The sequence below is a fragment of the Semicossyphus pulcher genome, unplaced genomic scaffold (assembly GCF_022749685.1).
Source record: "Semicossyphus pulcher isolate SPU_LCO1_2020_fin unplaced genomic scaffold, fSemPul1.0.p SCAF_16, whole genome shotgun sequence".
Lineage (NCBI taxonomy): Eukaryota > Metazoa > Chordata > Actinopteri > Labriformes > Labridae > Semicossyphus > Semicossyphus pulcher.
The window spans coordinates 16,115,493-16,128,008 of record NW_027211670.1 but is presented as its reverse complement, the minus strand read 5'-3'; the positions used below and the strand labels follow the sequence as shown (position 1 = coordinate 16,128,008).

General features: G+C 43.4%; 1 protein-coding gene across 1 annotated transcript; it reads left to right on the top strand.

Moving 5' to 3' along the window:
- The first annotated feature begins 10,654 nt into the window (after positions 1 to 10,654).
- crygmxl2 (crystallin, gamma MX, like 2) lies at positions 10,655 to 12,178 on the top strand. Its single transcript, XM_069663950.1, has 3 exons — positions 10,655 to 10,669; positions 11,189 to 11,431; positions 11,900 to 12,178. The coding sequence occupies exons 1-3, from the start codon at positions 10,661 to 10,663 to the stop codon at positions 12,176 to 12,178; spliced, it is 531 nt and encodes a 176-aa protein (XP_069520051.1). The 5' UTR covers positions 10,655 to 10,660.
- The last annotated feature ends 338 nt before the right edge of the window (positions 12,179 to 12,516 follow it).

Here is a 12,516-nt window from a genome sequence, read left to right as displayed (position 1 = left end):
CCTTGTTTATCTGTGGCACATTGTTCTTGCTCATAATCGCTCAAGAGTCTCCATCAGTCGCTGCCTCTCTCTCTCTCTCCCGTCTCTTTGCAAGTTTTTTTTTCAAACGATATCTCCCAAACACTCGACACCTGGCTGGCTGACTTCACAGCTGAAATCAGTGGCGAAGTCTGCGTGTCTCGCAGTCTTTTTTTTTTTAATCATCCTTTTCAGTCGCTCCTCACATGTTCAAGCCTATGCATTCGGAGGAGATCCGCCTCTATAGACGGATCATAAAGACGCTGAGATTACAACTGGAGAGCAGGTGTGGGCCGGCTGGTTTGTTTTGAGGACAAGTGCGAGACATTGTTTGAGCGAATTTATCGTAATGTGTCTTTAATTTATTGGTTATAGTTTTAGAAATAAATGTGGAACTCCAGGAGAAATGATGTACTCTAAGATTAAGAGTTTAAAATGAGTATCCTTGAAATGAAAGTAGAGAGAAAGAAAAAAAAGCATATGGCGCTACCTTTATTTTGAAGGTCTTCCAATTTATTTATAAGTTATAAGCAGAGTCTTCCCCAATAAACAACTCCCTCCTCCACCAAGGACACTCGGACCACTTAGTGTTTTCCTCCTTCAGAGAGTGTTCTCCTGGTTTCTGGCCAAACAAAAGTAACTTCAGTGCAAAGTCTCTTCCCTGCATGAGCGAGGCTCCATATTTTAAACATCGGGAGGAGGGAACAATATCTATGAAAAGTGTGAAATTTGATTTCTACCCCACGGAATAGGCCGTTTCCTTCTGTTGTCAAACAGAATGACTAAACACGCTCATTCACACGCTCCCATGGTAGGACGTTATTAATTTATCACTTCAGAGTTATCAGCGCTCAAGCACACACACACACATATATACACACCCGCACACACGTTTGCTTCTTGATGATTGACAATGTGATAAATTTTATTTGAATATGGCTGACATGAATTATGTAACCAGAGAGACTGGTGGCTTTGTTGCTTCCCTCCAGCTCTTCGCATTTCCTCCAAGATAACATACAGTTGATAATTTACAGTAGAACGCATTCTGAAACTATAAAGGAAGATATAGCGACAATGCCCCAAAGGAGGGAAGAAAAAACGAGTGCTTCAGTGCAGCCAGCTGAGCTGATTGTGAGAACTGCAGAGAAGTGGAGAGGAGAAGGTTCGCCATGTGGCAGAGCTGCAGCGAGGTGAGGTGGTTGACACTTTTGACACTGGAAAGTGATTTTTCTTGAGTTCAGCTCTGATGGTAGCGATGAGGTCTCGGCAGACTGGGTTAGTCCGAAAAGAGAGAAAAATAAACACGAATGAAAGGAAAAAGTGAGCACATCGATGTTGGTATCTGATGTTGATAGCTGAGGCCAAACACTGCCTTTGAAAGGCTTGAGGAAAATGACAATACAGTAGGTTTTTTCCTTGTTGCCGCTCCTCCAGACGGCAAACACAAAAAAATAAAAAAGCTTGTCTGATTGGTCTGAAAAGACTGTCAAATGTCAAGCAGTTATCAAACGGCAGACATGTTTTCTTTTAAAAAGATACCGGCAGAAGGAAAAGCCTAACCTTTCAGCGAGCGAGTGAAAGTCACTCATCCCATCATGTGCAGTACTCCACGCTCGCTCTTTACAAGGCTTACACTTTCCCCTCTGATTCAAATCTATAGTTGTTGACACAAGTTGTCTGCTGCTGAAATAGATGGAGCAGCACGCGGATAATTCAAGGGAATTATTTACTTGGCAGTTTGCAAGACAGAGACAAGAGGACAAACTACAAATCCCACAATACCTCACAAAGGAATTTAACGCAGGAAGTAGAAATTAAGTGGTTTCATAAGCAGGGTCACTTTTCGATCTAAAATTGCTCTTTCAGCAGCACCACTCGCTCTTTTTGCATCATGTTTACATCCGCACGCCGCCCGTGCTGATTTCATTTTCTGATCATGGACCCCGGTCAGACAGAAACAACTTGCTCAACACCGGGCATACACTTGTATCTCGCTGTTCCACTTCCTGTGGCTGATGTTGTTCAACTCCCTCCACGCCGAGCCGCTCTTGTACGGAGAGGGAGCCGGGACGACAATGTCCTTGATTTTCAAAGCGGCGAGACTTGTTAATGCCCTCATTTTCATGTACACCACTGAATCAATCATTACTGCTCTATTGCACTGTTCAAACAAACTTCGGCACAACTTTCACATGAACCTACATTTCTATTCTCATTATTTTTGATTTTATTCCGAAGAGTGTCTCTTTGTGCTTTGCGCTCGCTGCGCAGCGAGGTTAAAGATCAGGCTGGAGCTGGCAAGGATTCAGTGTCTTGCTCAAAGACACTTTAGCAGACTGGGTGCATGATATTGTGGGCCTCGCGCCCAGCTTATACTGCCCTGCAACCCCAACACTGACAGCTGATATGAATCTAAAAGAGTCCGTGTTACACTGAATATTTTTATCTTGCACTTTTGTTCTTCCGTTCTCTGAAACGGAAGCGAGTAATCAATGACTTTAATGTCCAAATAGGAAATTATAAGATCTCTGGCGAAGCTTAAGGTGACCTATGAATGAAGGGAAATAAGAGCCATATGACGTTTTCACAACCGAGTGAAAGGGTTAATTAATAAAGAGGTCCAATACACGATTTAAGTGGAATACATTGGAAATCTTTCATAATAAACAATAATACAGCTTTGTCTCTTGTAGTGTATTTCTTTGGCTTTAGAACAAAATGTATTGTTGGCGTTGAAGAAGGAGTTTTGTGTTGTCACACTCCTCCATCTATGAGTGTTTGAATCCCACCAGGGGGGCCGGAGAGAGAGAGAGCTTTCACAGCCAGATATCACTGAACCTGGCGTTGTTGCGTCTCCAGTATTGATCGAAAACACAGGAAAAAAATACGTTATTTTAATTCTCAGGCACACAAATCCTCATAAGTCCACCTTTAATGCTGAAAACTTGACTCATCTCTGTGTGTGTTTTTTTTGTCGTGTGCAGCCGGTTTCAAAGCGGTCAGCGCTTTTTATTTAAAGCGCAGCAGCTGACAAGGCCACAGACATCACATCTCCACGCACAAACGAAGGTGAGGCCAGGACAAACTCCGTACTTTGGAATTTCTCTGCATTGAAGGGAGGTGATAATGAACATTAATATGTACAGCTGGCTCTTTCTACAACTCTTGCTGTGCCGCCTTTGGTGTCCTGTTGAGAGGGTGTCTAAGCAGTGCACCATCAATAGCGGGGAACAAAGCCAGAGAGAAATATCAAGTCTTTTTCCACAACTGCCTGCTCGCCTTGCTCTGCCTTAAGATTAATCTAATTTGGTCTTTATTGAGAAATGGGTAAGAGCAGTTTTGTTTTATTTATGTGTGTTTTTTCCTCCTCTGCTCCTTTCTCTTTGTTGCTTCTCCTCGGCTGCCTCTGACAAAAGACAGCCAGCCTGCCAAGCCCGGTGTTGCTCTGGGACGGACCTGTCAATCACTCCTGACGGCACCCTGACAACATGTACGTTAAAATTTCAAACGGGACTCAAAGGCGGCGCATGACAGCGGAGCCTTTGAAAGTGGCTGTAGCGCTCGGCGACAGCCAGAGGAGTACGGGTGGAAAACAAACTAGAAAACAACAGTGCGGAGGGAAAAGAGAAAGAGAGAGAGTCAGAGACAGAGAGGGAAAGGAAAAAAAAAACAAAAGTTAAAAGCAAAACAATGAAGAATGTGGGTCTTGATGATGGGAATTGGCATTAGATTCTCCCTTGGTGTATCATTGTTTTTTAATTTGGTTGAAAGTCCCTTGAGTGGAGCTTTCGGTCTTCCAGGGAGGCTGCTGAGGGCCCGTTCTCGCCGCAGTCCAGGGACCAAAGCGCCTCCATCCTGCTCCTCCGAGGCCTCGCTCGGATCAAGTCAACCCCATCCTTCGACACAAAACAACTGAGCGCGAATCTTAATAACATTCTTGATTCCACCTCACATACCTTTGCTTCACGGTTGTGCAATTAATTCCCAGTAGGAAAATGGAAACCGGCGCTTGCCACCGAGATAAGCCTTTGCTGCAGAATTCATAAATCTAAGATCTGTGGCTTCCAATGCCTACAAAAGAAACGGACAACTCAATTTAGATTCTTACTCTGTGAGCCTGAAATCTTTTTTAAAACACTGTGTATCTGCAAGCCTTCCCACAAGCAAACAAACAGCATATGGCGTACAATGTGCAGGCTCGAGGATGTATTTTGCACAGCGGTACAGACAGCAGCACCTCTTGAACGCGGCTAAATGAACAGTGTAAATGGGGTACAAACAAAAAAAGGCCCGGGCTGTGCCAGACCCTATGGGAGAACTGCCATCTCCGCAGTCCTGCAGTTTGTGCACTGATCCTTCAGTCAGCATCCACATCTGCAGTTCAAAAACACACGCTGGCTTGAAACTGCTACAAAGCCAACAGTTCATTGTCCGCCGGAGACTTTGTTTGACCACGCTGCGCGCGCGTGTGTGTCGAGTCTAAGTTTGTTTGCGCTCTAGTGTGTGTGTGCAGAAACGTGTGGTCACTTCTACGAACAAGTGGACAAGCAGCATATGTGCTGGGACGCAGGTCATGTCAGCCTGCAAGTGATGTTTTTTTCACTCCTCCCTGGTTGAAACTATGTCCGAGCACCGATAGGCTTCAGTACAGACAGGAGCCGTGGCACACGCAGAGCTGCGCCACATGAATTAGTGCCATTGTCTAATTCATGTCTGTTTACGTGTGTGTCCAAGCTAAGACACAAATGTATTCCAGCATGCAGACAAACACACGCGCGCACAGGCTGCTCAGAGGTAGTGGTAGAAAGAAGTTAAACACAGGCGTTCTGCAGAGCAATGCTTTGGCTTCTAGTGCCCTCTAGTGCCTGGAGATACCTGGAGAATCAAGTGGAGAAGCTACTGAAACCTGGTCAACAGTGAAGACAAACAGGGTGCTGTGGAATTGTGCTCAAAGAACTTTAAAAAAAAACAGATAATTTTGATAAACTTTTGTCAATAATGTTTAGAAATTAGCTCACAGGAACATAAAAGTGGCTATTTCCTTTTAATCCTAAAGGAAGATCAGATAAAAAGCGTAGAATAAAAGGCTTTTATTTTGGAAAATAAGTCATAAATCTGATAGATTTGAGGCAGATTAAACATTAAAACACTCAATTCAATAGAAGCCATGTTGCCTCTTTAATTATAAATTCTCCTATGTTAATTTCTACAGTTCAAAAGAGCTAAAAGTCTTCTATTTAAGTAACAACTTTCAACATTTGTATGGCTTTAACTATAGGACTATACATTTTATTGGGTTTGTAAAAACATGTTCTCATCTACAAGGACGATAAAGTAAATTGTGCCAGTATTTAAAATGTAAAAAGTTTCTATGCAACACAAGACGTTCTTCTCTCAGAGCCACTGTACGAGGACAATCACATTTCAAATAACATCTCGAGCCCGTTTTATCTGCTGAGTCCCATCAAATTGCTTTATAATGAGATCAATCAGACTAATTTGCATAAATACATCGCTTTTATTTCATATTCAGCCCCTCAAAAAGGGGCCTCTGCTGCAGGGGGAAGTTTAGATTATCACAACATTTCCTTAATAATGTTTCTTTATTGTAAAGAACACAACAGCTGCACGATAAAACAATTAAAACACTTCCCTTGTGTGGTTTAGTTTATGACGAAGACAATAATATCTTTTAATCTGATGGAGTGGATCTTTTTGTGTTAAATGTTTCTACAATGTACAATAGTTAGTTTTATATTCATCTTATTGGAAAGTGATCTAAGACTTAAATTATTTTCTCTGTGTGCGTCCAAATATGCGTTCCGTTACCATGCTCACGTTTGTGTATTATTTATGTTGCTCACAGAAAAGGCTTTTAAAACACTGAGATCCAAGCAACATTATTAAGGTGTCATAAACTACCAACAATTTACATATTAAAGTGTGACTTGTTCCTTCGTGTAACATCACTTTTTTTTTGTCTTCAGTCCCTTCAGTCAGTTGTATTATATTGCACATCATTTTAAACAGAAGCATTTTGATTTCATCAAAATCATTGAGAATATTGTCAATTGTTAGATAAAACAATACTGACAATAATCACATGAAAATTAAGTTAAAATCATACGAGCAAACATATTTAGGGCAGACAGGTCATTGCCTTTAAGCAACTGCATATTCCACGTGAGGACATTAATGCAGTCTTAATTTAGTATAATAAGGAAGCTTTCTTCCCCAAATCATATGCGTATATTTTTTGCGCATGCATGACAGAGCCAGCAGAGGTGGGATTTGAGAGGCACCTCAAAGCTCTGATTATCCTGAGTGTCTCTGCCCAATAATGTTACCTGCTGGGACGGCAGCACTGCTCCTCTAAATAAATTGCAAGTGGCCTTGGGCAATAAGAGGAACCCGCCTTTGATCTGCCTGACTGCCAATGAGGAAAATGTGCAGGCAGTCAATCAAGCTCTTAAGGCTTTGCAACAATGGAGCCGACCCCGGTTTATTATTTATTTTTTAAATTGATGTATTTCATTATCACAAGGTGTCTACTTGCTGGGGTAGCGGGGGGTGGGGGCGCAACATGATCAATAATTGATATGCGGTGTGAAAAAAAAGCTGATTTGCTGCCTCTCCTCTGGTGCACTTGTCACTAGCTGTTGTCAGAACACATTTGCTTTGATGACAAATTTGAAGAAGTGAACAACAGCATCACATCTGATTACAAATTTAGCGAGTGGTGAAAGGCAGGGGCCCCTTTCTCTCGCAGAGGCTCTGTTTGTTCAGGGCGCTCTGGAGGAATGACTACCAGGCACTGAGGTGAGGTACAGTGTTGTAAGCAGAAGAGATGAGACGGGGGTTGAACTTTTTTGTCATGTGTCAGTAAACAGCGTGACTTGTTTGAAAGGCACCTGGATTACAGGGTGAAAAGTTGCTCTTTAAACCTTTAAAGCTTTGGGGCATGGGAGACACGCCACGTCAAAACAGAGAGAGGAGATGAGGAGTGAGAGCAACAAAAAGAAGCCATAACTCCCCCAGGTGCGTCTGCGGAGAGACGAAGGAGTTGTCCTGCTTTGCTCTGAGTTTGGGTCATGCTGTATGGTGGAGCATCTCAAATGGATTTAGTCAAATAAAGGAAGATGCTTGAGCGATTTGAGCAGTCCAGGTTTGCTGAAAGACAGCTTGAACTGACGTGAAGAAAATCCATCATGAAGCAGAGACGTTGTTGGGAATTACTTCTCGGCTGAACTTTTATTTCGGAACACGAGAAACAGGAAGAATTGTTAATTAAATGTGTGATGTTTTATAAGTTATGTCATGACACGTTAAATAATGAGCAGGTCTAGATTGTTGTATTAGTTTGAGAGACCATGAGCAAGCATTAGGCAACAGTAGCAAGGAGACACTTCCTCTTAACAGGCAGAAACCTCGAGCAGAAGCAGAGTTATTCGTAAGCAGCCGTCTGCTGGAACCGGATTGGAACCAAACGTTTGAGACGTTGCGAAATTTGCTCCAGTCCTATGCTGGATCTTCTAGTGATCGCATGCTTCCTTTAGAAGCACTGTTAAAGCTGATGGTATAGGAAGGTTATGACAAAGGTATAATCTTAGATGTACTTGTGTAGATGTTTGTAAGTTCTTCGCAAACGACCTGCAGGCCATCAAAATCAAGCTAAGAGAAAATCTTTATGGTGATTCCATTGCGAAGAGTACTTCTTAATTAGCCTAAATGTTTTTTTATCACATGTACGGAGTGGAGATTTACCGCAAACTTTAAAACTAAATCCTGATGGGGAAACAGTTCGACACAAATTCTCAAAGACAGCAAAACAAACAACATATCAACAACTCCACATAATTGACAGCTGCATCCATTTGCTGGGTCCAAGCCCCCTCCTCCTGCTTCTCCACTCTGTTCTTCCAACACCATTTCCTCTTTTAATTATCCCCCAGCAAAAAACGATGGAGCACATCAGACGCATCGCGGTAAATCCTGGCCCTGGCACAGGCTCATAGTGGCTCCTGCGTCTGGCAATCCCGATAGAGCCTGCGCGCTGGCAGTGACAAGACAGGGAGGATGCCTGGAGATTTTCCGACAGAAAGAATGGAGAGGATGATCTCTCAGCAAAAGAGAGGTCCTCATTCTACTCCCAGCGTGGGAGGCTTTTTTGGCGAGCGCTTTCCGATCATACCACATTTTCAGCACCAGATTAGCCAGTTCTCAGGAGCAAAACTCACATAGACCCCTTGTTTACACCTCAGTGTGACAGTGTTTTTGTAATGACTGTTCAGTAAAAGAGCACATTGGAGGCACTGCAAGCGCGCCTGCTCTCCTATCTCTGCCTACAACATTTTAGGGGTGAGACTTATTGTATGTAGCCGGGTCAGAGAGACCATGGTTTGGATTAGAGAATATGATTTGTTTTGAATTGAAAGAGGTCTCCTCTGACCTGAAATATGTTCTACTGAGTGAATTGCACATTCACATTCTAATGAGGTATCAGCTCCACGAATGAGTTTCTCTTTTGGAAGCCGGATAGATGAAAAAGGTTGCAAGTTAACTAGTGCTGGGGTTGCTATCTGTCAAAGTTTCTCCTGTCTCTGTGGGGTGCACATCAATCACAGAGGTCCCCAACTGACAGTCATTCTTCGGGCTAATGGTGTCGTCATCTCCCACGCGATTTACACGGATTGCACAATGAGATCCTCGGACACAATGGAGCGGCAAATGGAGCCCCCCACTCTGTTCCCTGCTCTCCTTTCCTTTTCTTCCATCATTCTGAGATGAAGAGTAGAATGCTCCACAGCGGGTAGCTTTCTTCTCCTCCAGGGGGAACTGAGAAAGCAGGCAAGGGGCCTCTGTGATGTTACTTTCCCTTCAGGGTGGGGAGGAGATGTCTTGTAGCACAGCTAAAGATGATCATTTGAGAGCCTGTGAAACAAGGTTCCCCTCTGAAAGCCGCAGAGATATGGAGGGAGCCAGGTCCCGACTAATGAGTTAGGGTTAGCTGATGTTCTTCGGTGATGAAAATGAGAACAATAAAGATGGTATTTTTTTTCTTCCTGATTAGACATCGGATTGCACCTCAGTTACATGCTTTTCTCAATGCAAAGGTCGTAGGTCAGGCTGGTAGGGTCCCATTCAAAGACGACTCAGAGACTTGACTGTTGCTCCGGTATCAAACAGACGCTTGAACAAGTGATTTCCAGCCAGAGTATGATTTCCCTGTCATTCTTCTGCCCTCTCGCATCAAGACCGACTACAAAGATTTTACATTTAATAGGCACGATGAAAGAAGTCATTAATCTATGAATGAACATATGAGGCAAACATAAACATTTGTTTCTTATAGGTTCTGATAAAAAACCTTTCCTCCCGGAGTAAACATTTGCTCAAGAAAGTCACAAAACAAAACAACATCCCGTCTGATAATCTGCTACAATTACGCTGCACACTGTGATGAAAGGATATCAATGATCTACTTATGTCATAGAAAAAGAGTGCAGCTTCAAACATGAAAGCTATTGAAGCCTAGGAGAGTTTCAAGTCAATGAATGATCAAAGGAGCGAAAGCTTATCAACGCTGTTCCTTAACACTGAAATAGTGTCATATGGCTCTGGGTGTACTACCGCAGTAGCAGTGTTTTTGCCCAGGAACACAATGGCTATTGTGCTTTGTGAAAACATTTGGCTTTTTACGCAGTTGAAGCTGCAAAAAAAGCACACAAAGTGGAGAGGGGTAACCGGCCCTTTATCCTGATGAAAGGCTAAAGGATGAGACTGACCTTTCTGGCATCATCTGGGCTTTGGGAACACAATATATGGCGGCAACGTTTTCTGGCCTTTTCCCCTTCAGCTCTGGGCTACGCTTACAAGCCAAAGACTCAAGTCCCAACATCTATCATTTCACACAAAGACTCAAACATACAGATGCCCCAAACCCCTACTTTTATATCACAACACACACTAAGCTGTTCTGTCTGTACAACTGCAAACAGACCATCGCGTCTGGCATCAGAGTACCACTGCAGGCCATGGAAGCAGAAACAGATCACTGTAGATTACATCAACACCAAAGCTTGACTCAGTCCACAGTATGAAGACCACTTTCCTTTAACAGGAATTCAAAACATCTTACATTGTGACCTGCACCACTTGGGAAACGCACCAGTCCAAACTTGGACTGAGTGGAAAGTAAATGTTGCAGCTTGCAATGCAAGAAAAACATGAGCTAAAACCATAACATGGTTAAGTATTAGTTTAAATAGTGCCCCCCAAAAATGACCTAACTCACTGTACAATTTACGCTTTGTTGTTCGAGGGGCCACATACCTAAAGGGCCTTTGTGTGACATTTCAAAAGGCTGCATCACAAGGTCATGGCGGAACAAGGGTCATACAAACACAGAATAGCACTTGTGTGGTGTTGGTTTTTTGGGAGGGGAGGGTGTCAATTCTATAGGTAAACTCTAGCAGACTGGAGATAAGTTCCCCGTGGGCCGTCAGACAAAGGGCATCTGAAAAGGTAAAGAGTAGTAGTCCCTGACGTGTCAGAGGCCTCATCATCAGTGGGAGAGTATAAAAGGACCTGTAAGTGTGTCCGAGCTACGGTGCGCTAAACATCCACAAGCCCTGCAACCATGGGAAAGGTATGAGCTCATGTGTAATATGGTGGCAGCTTTGACGGAGAGGTGGCAAAGGAACATGGCGTGGTTTGGAAATGTGTCAAATATTACGGGGCAAAATGAAACGGGACGGGAAGAGCAGAACGGACTGCTAACTCTTGAGGGGATAGTTGTTTAAAACACAAGCCTCAGTGGAGTTCAACATTTATGTTATCTGAATTTGACAGATTTGTTGTATTTGGACGGCAGCAACAATATCTGGCTACTGATATTTGAAAAGTTGTCAGTGTGCTTAGATTGGACAAGCCTAAGTTCAGTTGTTCTTTACATTTCTTAAAGCAATTACTTTGATTTTCATCTTCCAAGCTTTGAAATAACACACAAGTGTACAGAAGACTGTAGAGGCTTGTACACTCGAAGGACTCAAAAAGTAATGGAGTTTGTTCAAGGGAGAGCAGTGTCCCCTACAGTCCGTTCATGAGTATTACAATTTATAAATGTATAGAAGAAGCTGATGATATATGGTTCTGTCCCCCTGTCAAGATAATCTTCTACGAAGGCCGCAACTTCCAGGGCCGCCACTGGGAGTGCAGCAGCGACTGCATGGACACCTTCAGGCACTTCAACTGCTGCAACTCCATCCGTGTCAGCGGTGGTCACTGGGTGGCCTATGAGAAGCCTCACTACATGGGCTACCAGTACATCCTCGGCCCTGGCGAGTACCCTGACCACCACACCTGGATGGGCTTCAACAACTGCGTGCGCTCCTGCCAGATGTTCTCCCCCGTAAGTCAATCAAAAAGACGGATAGGATTTGTAGTCCTCCCCACCCCCCATCGCTAACCTTGTACTTCAAATGCCGCTTTGGAAATGGATGTCAATCATTGGCCTTTTGATGTCATTTACAGATACTCAGGCAGGTCATAGAATAAAAGTGTCTGTTGCAAGGCCCACAAGGAGACCCAGTCAGCCTTAAAAAGGAATATGAGACACTCCCCATAAGACTTGGTGCCTTCATTCTAATTCTGTTAGGTACATTGAGTGTTTCTGGCAGTTTAGGGAGGAAAAAAAATCACATTCTGTCATGCTTGAGAAGAGTTGTTGCTCATTCTCTGTTGTTACTGAAAGAAACCAAATCGTACAAGTACTACCTTGAATTAAAGTTCAGGTTAAAAACGTCTAGCAAAGTGCTCTCTAGGGTTTGCACCCAACAAAAAAGCAGAATAATTATGTTCTGATTTCCTCCACATACAGTATAGAGGATCCTACAGGATGAGGATCTACAACAGGCCCGACATGATGGGACACACCATGGAGTTCATGGATGACTGCCCCAACGTGCACGATCGTTTCCGCTTCCGTGACATTTATTCCTGCAACGTCATGGAGGGTTTCTGGATCTTCTACGAGCACCCCAACTACAGGGGACGTCAGTATTTCCTGCGCCCCGGAGAGTACAGGGCCTGTGGTGACTGGGGCTGCCATAACCCCATGGTGGGCTCATTCAGGAGGATGAGGACTCTCCCTATGTAAACTTCACCCTTGCGCATCTCAAGTGAACATTAAATATTTGACTTTCAAATAACAACGTTGTTTGTGAGCTTATTTGAACAAATCCATGCAACACTTTTGTACATTTGCTTCCTGCTTTTTGTACATCTTCAACTAATAAAAGCCAGCAGCTGCTGAATGATCTTTGTCACCATCAATACTTATCGAAACAAATCAAACCAAACTTATGCTGGCCTGACTATCCTCACAGTCTGCACGTAGGTTTCTGGCATTCATGCCAATAAAGGCAGATGTTGCAACTCTTATTGTAGCTCTTAGAGAAAGTGCAGTAGTACAGTATTTTCCATAGACAGCGAGAG